Raw genomic sequence first — 10,445 nt, 5'->3', positions numbered from 1 at the left:
TTTGAGGTATCTTGCTCTGTATCGTTTTTTGCCCCATCTCTCAATGGTGAAGAATCACTTAAAATTATCGTTTCCAGATCCAGATCTTCACCAAAATCGAATCATTTCCCCATTATCATATACCCAAACTCTCCACCACATTTAGTCCAAATCCATCCACAACTTTTTGAGATATCTTATTCACAAACAGACAAGGAATACGTTGTGCAGAGCACGACACAAAATCCACCCCTCCCCCCCCCCTCCCCGAAAAAAAAAAGTTACCATGGATACATCAAATTGTCCATTTCATTAAGATTAAAATTGATGATCTTAATGAAAGTTCGGGTAAATCGGATTAAAATTGATTATTTTTGAGAAAATGCATGATTTTAGCAGTTTGAATTTGAACTGACCTTTGACCTTTTGACCACAAAAGTAGTTGGTTTCCCAATTGAGTGATGCACTATGCAATTGCTCTTTAATCTCCAGGTTAATCGTATGAAAATTGATAATTTTAGAAGTTTGACTTTTGACCTCAAATATAGTTGTTTTCCCAATTCAGTGATGCACGATATAATTGCTGTTTAATTTTCAGGTTAATAGGCTGAAAATTGACGATGTTTCAGATGAAAAGTGATGATTTTAGAAGTTTGACCTTGAGTTCACCTTTGACCTTTTGACCTCAAATATACTTGTTTTCCCAATTCAGTGACAATATTAAAATGCTGTTCAACTTTCAAGTCAATCGGATGAAAAATGAAAATTTTAGAAACTTGACCGCAAGACGACCTTTGATGCTAAAACCAATAGCTTCTCAGTTGTGACGACCTCCACAACTTGGTAACGTTTCATGACGATCGGTTTAGAATTGTGACCTGTGGGCGATTGACAAACAAACAAACTGACAAGCAGATAGAATAACAAAGCAGACAAACCAATACACCTGAGAAATCTTCGATTTTTCAATTAACAAATAGACAACGGGTGAAAACATAACCTCCATCCGCCTCTGAATGATGACAATTTCAGTTCTTCTTCCAAGTTGAATGGCAGCCCTTACCACGTCATGCTGTGTCCACCAAACACAGAGTGCTGCCCAATGGCATGTCTGGCAAATGGCGAACCACCTCGACTCCTTACTCTACCATGTCCATTATTTAAGTCACTGCAAAATGCAGATGCGTCGGTGAATATAACATTGTTATAATAACATGGCACCTTTCAGTTGGTGGTTGACCTTTGGTTGGTTGACCTTTCAGTTGTGACATGTCATCTAGTCTATTTACCGTTACCAATGGAGCTGTGTTCGGGGAATGTGGAGCAGTGGTCTTCCGGATCTCTTACGCCTGGCATGAATGAAGTCTGTTCTGAACTGTCTGGGTCGATATTCGATGGTCGATTGCTCTTTGCACGTGGTCTCGATTGATTATGCTTTCGAAAAGCAGTTCCTTCCAGCAATTATGACAAGATAACGATCCTTGTGAAAAGTTGTCACCCTTGCACGACCTGATTGAGGTCTCTCCATGATCTGTGCAGCCTTACGGGACATTCTCTGTGTCCTAGAAATTATGCTGTAATATATTAATTGGGAAGCAATATCAGGCTGAGTCTGCTTTTACACCATCCCGAGGGTCTGAGCCAACATATTTGGTGTTTAAATGAAGCCTACCCATTCATAATCTGACTTACTCGTGCTAGTTGAGCATATGAATAGCCATGTGGCTCAGTTCAGGTATAAGTGTAATTGCAACATTACATCGTGCTACACATTCATTTTCCCGATTATCGTTATTTGCTCAACATCAGTCATTTTTAAATGCACATGACTCAGAAATTTCTGAAGGCGAGTACATACATAGTTTATTTCACAATTTAAAACTTCTGGGTTAATTATGTTGTGAGGAGTATTACATGTACAGTGCCTAAAGAAAGTCTACTTCCCCTTTCAAAACATTCACCCTTTGTTGCCTTATAACCTGGAATTAAATTGCATGAAATCAGCCTTTTTCCACCTTTATTTACACATCGTAACCTACAACTTCCAAGTGAAAAAAAATTCTACAAGTTTCAGAAAATTAATTTTATATACAAAACTAATATTTTGGTTGGATAAGTGTCTACCCCCCTGAGTTAGTACTTGGTGGAAGCACCTTTGACAACGATTACAGTTGTGAGTCTGTTGGGATAGGTCTCTACCAACTTTGATTGGGCAATATTTACTCATTCTTCTGTACAAAACTGTTCAAGCTCAGTCAAGTTGTGCGGGGAGCGTTGATGGACAACAATCCTCAATTCATGCCACATATTATTGATTGGATTTAGGTCGGGGCTCTGACTGGGCTACTCAAGGACATTTGTCTTTCCAGTGTAGCTTTCGCTGTGTGTTTCAGGTCGTTGTCATGTTGAAAGGTGGATTTCCATCCCAATTTCAGCTTTTTTGCAGAGGGCAGCAGATTTTCCTCTGGAAGTATTCTTTATTTTACTCCATCCATTTTCCCTTCTATCCTGACAAGTGTCCCAGTCCCTGCTGATGGGAAACATCCGCATAACATGATGCTGCCACCACCATTCTTCAATTGCTTCACAGTCGGGATGGTGTTCTTTGGATATTGTTGTCACATGCACACAGTGACCAGTCTTTGCCATAAAGGCCTGTAGCTCTTTCAAACTTGTCATTGGCCTCTTGGTGGCCTTTCTGTTCAGTGTCCTCCTTGGTCGGTCATCCAGTTTGGAGGTCTTGGTGGAAGGCCTGATCTAGGCAAGGTCTTGGTGGTACCACACTCCTTCCACTTCATAATGATTGCCTTGACTGTGCTCCAAGGGATATTGAAGTCCTTTTAAATATTTTTACACCCATCCTCTGAGCTGTGCTTTTCCACAACTTTATCCCGGAGATCTTTTGAAAGCTCCTTGGTGCTAATGGTTGATTCTTTGCTGTGAAATGCACTACTCAGTCGTGGAAACCTACAGGAACAGCTGATTTTGTGCTGAAATAATCAGAATCACTACAATTTAACACAGGTGGAGGACAATTAACTTGGCGTGGCATTTTGAAGGTGATTGGTTACACCTGAGATAATTTACAATTGCTATTATAAGGGGGTGAAGGCTTATGTAACCAAGATATTCTAGTTTTGTATTTTTTTAAATTAATTTTCTGAAATTTGTAGAATTTGTTTTATACTTGGAAGTTGTGGGTTACGATGTGTAAATAAAGGTGGGAAAAGTCTGGTTTAATGCAATTTAATTCCAGGCTATAAGGCAACAAAAGGTGAAAATTTTGAAAGGGAGAGTATATTTTTCTATATCGGCACTTTTTTGCTTCATCCATTTCATCAGAATCCCAACTTCTTCAACATTCTCACAATATCTTTGCTTGAGTTGATCTCTGTGTGCAATAGCGTTGTTCATTGAGTGTTTACTTTCTATAATAAGCTGTGTTATGGTTGGAGGCAATGGAATTTAAACAACTCTGGATCTTTGCTATTTAATGGCAGCACTGTTTTTCCAAAATGGGGGAAGGATGCCCTGGCCTTTTCAAATATCACTCCTAGCTTTCTGTTTAATTTGTTTGGTTTCTTGTTTATTATGCAAATACAAAGTCGAGGTTCGTGCAGGAGCTACAGTGAATGAGTGAATGAATGAATGAATGATCGTTTTAAGGCCATTTTCTCCGCTAGAGCGGGGGTTAGCCTTGAGGGCCCCATGACAATCATGGTTCCCTGTTTGAGGCAATGTTTTTATGGCCGGATGCCCTTCCTGACGCCAACCCTTGGTCACGCTCTTACGATGCGCAGGGATACGGTGTACCTATTCTAAACCGGGGTACACACCGGGATCATTCATCCCGGCAAGCTGGTACTCAATTTGCCGACCTCGGAAGGATGACGGGCTGAGTCAACCCCCCTGGCGTTAATTCAGCGATCGACCGGGATTCGAACCCAGGATCCTAGGATCCCAAGCCAGGCAGGAGCTTCAGTATAACATATAATTTATTAGGACGTAATGGAATAGAAGGAACAGTAGAAAAAGAGAGTGGGGAACATACCAACATCAGGGATGAGGGATAAAATAGAGGGAGTCTTGGAGAATAAGGGATTTGGGGGAAGAAAGAGGGCTGGGGGAGGAAGTGAGGTCGGGGATATGATAAAGTCGAGGAAGCTGAAAGGAAAGGACTTGGGAGAAAGAAGGTGTAACTAAGCGCCGAAGCCCGAAAAAGCATCAGAGTGGAGACAGAATTTGCACGCCGACTCACTGAGGCCTGGGCAAATTGTCCAGACACTCACAGGGACACAATACAACACCACAAGTTTGGCACAACACCACAACACAGTATGGTTAAATACATAAAATTGATGGAAACAAACAGCAACACAGTGAATAAAATATGACAAAAGGACACTGGATTTCATCCAGAAAACTTACTTTTGATTAACTGAAAGGAGGACCTGCATGATCCAAGGTCCAACGTGCTCAGACCCAGAACCAGAAGCTAAGACCTGGAACCAGAAGCTAAGACCTGGAACCAGAAGCTAAGATCTGGAACCAGAAGCTAAGACCTGGAACCAGAAGCTAAGACCTGGAACCAGAAGCTCAGACCTGGAACCATAAGCTCAGACCTGGAACCAAAAGCTAAGACCTGGAACCAGAAGCTAAGAGCTGGAACCAGAAGCTAATATCTGGAACCAGATGCTCATCTAGAACCGAAAGCTAAGACATGGAACCAAAAGCTCTGACCTGGAACTGAAAGTTAAGACCTGGAACCAGAAGCCTAAGACCTGGAACCAGAAGGTCAGACCAGGAGCAAAAGCTCAGACTAGAACCAGAAGCTCAGACCTGGAACCAGAAGCTCATAGGTGGAACCAGAAGCTCAGACCTGGAAGCAGAAGCTCAGACCTGGAACCGAAAGCTAAGACCTGGAACCAGAAGCTATGACCTGGAACCAGAAGCTCAGACCTGGAACCCTAAGCTCAGACCTGGAACCAAAAGCTAAGACCTGGAACCAGAAGCTAATATCTGGAACCAGATGCTCATATCTGGAACCGAAAGCTAAGACCTGGAACCAAAAGCTCTGACCTGGAACTGAAAGTTAAGACCTGGCACCAGAAGCTAAGACCTGGAACCAGAAGGTCAGACCATGAGCAGAAGCTCAGACTAGAACCAGAACCTCAGACCTGGAACCAGAATCTCATATCTGGAACCAAAAGCTCAGACCTGGAAACAGAAGCTCAGACCTGGAACCAGAAGGTCAGACCATGAGCAGAAGCTCAGACTAGACCCAGAAGTTCAGACCTGGAACCAGAAGCTCATAGCTGCAACCAAAAGCTCAGACCTGGTACCAGAAGCTCAGACCTGAACCAGAAGCTAAGACCTGGAACCAGAAGCTAAGACATGGAACCAGAAGGTCAGACCATGAGCAGAAGCTCAGACTAGAACCAGAAGCTCAGACCTGGAACCAGATGCTCATATCTGGAACCGAAAGCTAAGACCTGGAACCAAAAGCTCTGACCTGGAACTGAAAGTTAAGACCTGGCACCAGAAGCTAAGACCTGGAACCAGAAGGTCAGACCATGAGCAGAAGCTCAGACTAGAACCAGAACCTCAGACCTGGAACCAGAATCTCATAGCTGGAACCAAAAGCTCAGACCTGGAAACAGAAGCTCAGACCTGGAACCAGAAGGTCAGACCATGAGCAGAAGCTCAGACTAGACCCAGAAGTTCAGACCTGGAACCAGAAGCTCATAGCTGCAACCAAAAGCTCAGACCTGGTACCAGAAGCTCAGACCTGAACCAGAAGCTAAGACCTGGAACCAGAAGCTAAGACATGGAACCAGAAGGTTAGACCATGAGCAGAAGCTCAGACTAGAACCAGAAGCTCAGACCTGGAACCAGAAGCTCACACCTGGAACCAAAAGCTAAGACCTGGAAGCAGAAGCTCAGACCTGGAACCAGAAGCTCACACCTGGAACCGAAAACGACGATCTGGAACCGGAAGCTCATACCTGGAACCAGAAGCTCATTCCTGGAACCGAAAGCTAAGACCTGGAACTAGGAGCTCATACCTGGCCCGGAGGCTCTTGTAACATTGAAATTGGACGGATACATATTTCCAAAGGAAGCTGTAGAATTTGCTTTCACACAAAATTCTCAATCTAATACGAGCATTACACCTTCATAATGTTGTATGGTCAGCATTAATTTAAATTTATCACATTCGTTTCACATATTGTGTGTTCACTTGCCGTTAAAGGCTGTCAGACACAAATTCTTTGTTTGCATCCCAAGTCTCGATATTGAATCGTCTGGGATTGAAACTTCAACTTTAACAATGCATTTGTGTTTTCTGAATGACAATCATTTCCATTTACAAAAGCAACTCCTCATCAAATGTCTTTTTTTGCTTCATTCTATTTCGGCCGCCGACATCCATCAAATATATATATATATATATAAAGAACGATGCATGTGTGGCTTGAGTCATGATGAGCCGATAAAGCAGGCGCGGGTTGTAGGAATGAATATGGCGAACGTCATTTGAGGGTTTTGAAGTTGATGGCGTTGAACAGCAACGGAGTGTGTTTGTAATTCCAGATGCACTAGAACACCTTGGTGAACTACATGTTTGAAGTAACCATCCCTTGAGAGAGCGACTCGTGCACATCCCAGACAATTAAGCTCCAACAAATAACACCATATGTGACATTCAGCAGCAAAAAAACAATCATACAATGGCTTACATCACACTTTGAAGACCATATTTTGCCAGCAATTGCCAAACACATTGACGTAATTGCGGAAGGCCTATTTCGAATTCTGTTTACGAATTGAATTGAGATTTGTTTCTTTTTGATGATCCCAAAGTCGTTTTCATAAAACTTGCGACACACTCGGAATCAATGTCATCTGCTGTGCGTGTTGTTGGAAACTGATGAAGTGTCCACTGGCTCCTAGCTCCGAGTATTGTAAATATTCCATTTCCATTCCTAAATTCTGAGTGTTTCCTCGCGGTTGAGGCTTCTGGGAGGCCGCTCCTACCTAGGTACACCTGAAAGCTTTCCACTGTGGCATTCCACCATCATATGGGTGGTTATCTCGGCAGGTATAGCTGGTGGTTTAATTCCTGGCATCGTCATATTCATTGTCAGTCATTTATTTGTTTATTTATTTCTTTTTTAATGTAAGATCGAGGCTCATGTAAGAGCTAACATTAATCACACAAAAAACGGACACATAAAACATATAAAAAGGGGAGCGGTAGACAATATGGGAGGAGAGGGGGATGCACACAAGCACAACGTTTGAGAGCAGGGACATCGGGAGATCTGTGGGAGGGAGTGGGCTTGGGGGGAGGAGGTGTGGGAAGGGGGGAAGAGGTATAAAACACAAGGACACCAAGGACTTCCAGGAAAGAAGTTGGTATTTAAAAAAAGTGAAAATGGGGTGAATTAACGGGGGTAGAAAAGATCAAGGTTTTGGATGGGGGAAGATAAGAGATGGTGGCGAACAGCTGTTTTATAGACCTGGAGGGAGGAGTGGGATTGAAGAGAGTGAGTGAGAGGAGTCATTGAAAGAAAGAGTAGTGGCAACTCGTGGGGTAAACAATAAAACTGAAGCTTTCATCACAAAATGTGGCAACGACAACGAGCAATGGCGTCATCTCTGTGGAGCTTGAGGGGGAAGCAGACTGGAGTTTTCAGCCGAGCGGACACTGTGGCCAAAGCTTGATTTTAAAGATGAGAGTTAGGGCAGTTTCACGCAGGGGTTCTTCAGTTGTGGAGTGGTTAATGCATGGAATGGTCTTGGAAAGGTAGTATAGTGGCAGCAAAGCCAGTGGGTAAGTTTTAAATTGGATAGGTACCTGGATGGATACCTGGATAGGTACCTGGATAGGTACCTTGATTGGATAGGTACCTGGATAGATATTTTATAGGTACCTGGATAGATAGGTACCTGGATAGGATAGGTACCTGGATTACCAGATATACCTGGATAGGTACCTGGATAGGATAGGTACCTTGGATAGGTACCTGGATAGGTACCTGGATGCATTTGGAGATGGAGAGGTGTGTGGATTATTGGCATGACTTGTCGCTCGCATGTGTGTGTGGATCGGTGATGATACTGGGATTGGTGCAGCACAGGCATGAATGGCCTCCTCCTGCACCAAAGGTCCCTGTGTGTATCTTTGGTCCTTTAGTTCCTTTGGCATCTGCTTTCTCTTCCTCCTCCCCCATCTCATGACTTGCAATGCAATCCCATAATTCAACCTTCATTTCTCGAGTAAATGCAATGAATTCTATACACCGTGTTGATGTGTCTATTGTCTCCTCATGTCTCTTTTCTTCAACATACATGTACAAGCCCTACTTGAATGTTATTCATATCACCTGTTTTGTAGTTTAATGCGGAGAAATAAATATGTGCCATGTTTTTCATTATCTTGCGAGTTAACTGTGATTTTATTGCTCTTCCAGATTCGTAACGTGGAGACGAACCAATGCTTGGACAACATGGGCCGGAAGGAAAACGAGAAAATGGGCATCTTCAACTGCCACAGCATGGGTGGAAACCAGGTGGGAACTGATGTGCGTGTGTGTATATGGCGGCACCCGCCAGAAATCCAACGGATGCTGCTGTACACACCTTCCGGTTAGCTGGCCAGATTATGGATTCGTTTTTCTTGTGTCCTCTGCACGTTATGTTCTGCTGCAAATTCGTTGTTGCCATTCTTGTCACGCGATGGGTAAAAGTGGTGTAATTACATTTTGTAGTAATGACCCATAAGTGTAGCGGTGCTGCTTGACAGGCAGTGCCACGTAAATGAGGGCCAAATTGAACAATGTCGAATTCCGTTGGGAAATTTTATATTTCTTTAGCACTCCGACATGACCAAGATGATTACTCCAAACATACATTACAATTTCACCTTTTAAAGGTGGTTATATATACATTACAATTCCACGAGTGCAAAAAAATGTGCATCCCTGCTTTAAATCAAGCGGTCTTGGATGATAAACTTGGTGATCTGTGCACCATTTTTTACCACCATTGTTGGTTCGGTATCACCTGTATTTTGGACTCGGCTGGCTGTTGGTGTGGCACACCGAGATATTTATCGTTTCACTGTCACACAGGCCCAAAATTGCTTCCAGATGACAATCGGTCCTAATTATTGTATGATTGTCTCGTTGCAATGAAGTAATGAATGATGTATTTGCCTATCGACTAACACCTGCAGTACAATGTGATTGGTGCTCTGCAAACAAAATTACTTCAACAAAAACACATTGCCAGAGATTGAGATCACTCAACAATGTGCTGGAAATGATTAAATCGATGATCTTACTGTTTCATTATTTTTTAATCTCAGAATCGGTCTTTTTATTTATTTTTTTGTACACAAGATCGAGGCTCGTGTAAGAGCTAACATTACCGTAATGACAAAAAAAACAAAAAATGGACACATAAGACAAAATAAAGGGAGCGGGAGGAGAGAGAGGGGGAGCACACAAGTACAACATTTGAGAGCAGGGACATCGGGAGATCTGTGGGAGGGAGAGGGCTTGGGGGGAGGAGGTGTGAGAAGGGGGTGGGGAGTGGGAGAGGTATAAAACAGATGGACACTGCTAGGACTTCCAGGAAAGAAGTCGGTACTTCAGAAAAAAGTGGATCTGGGGTGAATTCCATCCCATCTTCTCCCATCCCATCTACTTTCTCAACAATCCTCTCCAATAAGTTCTGTCGCTCAAGCTTTTGGGTCTCACTATCTGCCATGATCTTTCTTGGGAAAACCACATTTCAAATCTGGCCTCCAAAGGCAGTCGCCGACTGGGCATCCTCCGTCGTGCGAAGTCCTTCCTTGGCACACCTGAGCTCCTCACCACATACAAGGCTTTCATCCGCAACTCAATGGAATACTGATCCCCCCTCTGGGCCGGTGCTGCTGCCTCACACCTAGCTCGGCTTCACGCTGTTGAAACCAAACCTTTCAGAATCATTGGAATCTCCTGCGATGAAGCTAACTTCGAGGGCCTTTCACTCACTCACCACAGGCAGGTTGGTGGTCTTTCTATCTTCTACCGACTCCTCTCCGGCCTTGCCCTCCCCCCCCCCCCCCCCAGCTCTCTCTGTGCTCTGTCGCCCAAATATTCCTACAGGTCGCACAAGATCTGACAGCAACCCTCTTATGGTTAAACTGCCGAAATCTCGGCTCTCTGCTCACCTTCACTCTTTCATTCCCCTTTTCTCCCGCCTCTGGAACAAACTCCCCCATCCCCTTCAATCCCACTCCTCCCTCCACGTCTTTAAAACAGCTGTTCACCACCATCTCTTATCTTCCCCCATCCAAAACCTTGATCTTTTCTACCTCTGCTAATTCACCCCAGATACACTTTTTTGAAATTCCAACTTCTTTCCTGGAAGTCCTTGCAGTGTCCGTATGTTTTATACCTCTCCCACCGCCC

The 10,445-nt window shown here is 43.6% G+C and overlaps 1 protein-coding gene across 3 annotated transcripts in view; it reads left to right on the top strand.

Moving 5' to 3' along the window:
• Window positions 1-10,445, top strand: part of LOC137431870 (polypeptide N-acetylgalactosaminyltransferase 1) — a 594,418-nt gene that overhangs the window by 522,889 nt on the left and 61,084 nt on the right. For all 3 annotated transcript variants that reach the window (XM_068123662.2, XM_068123663.2, XM_068123664.2), the window contains exon 10: window positions 8,457-8,555. In XM_068123662.2, coding sequence (XP_067979763.1) covers window positions 8,457-8,555 — 99 coding nt within the window. The remainder of the gene's footprint in view (window positions 1-8,456; window positions 8,556-10,445) is intronic.

The sequence above is a fragment of the Myxine glutinosa genome, chromosome 7 (genome assembly GCF_964187855.1).
Source record: "Myxine glutinosa chromosome 7, kmMyxGlut1.1, whole genome shotgun sequence".
NCBI lineage: Eukaryota > Metazoa > Chordata > Myxini > Myxiniformes > Myxinidae > Myxine > Myxine glutinosa.
Note: the sequence above shows the minus strand (reverse complement) of the source record. Positions and strands in the feature narration are given on the sequence as shown.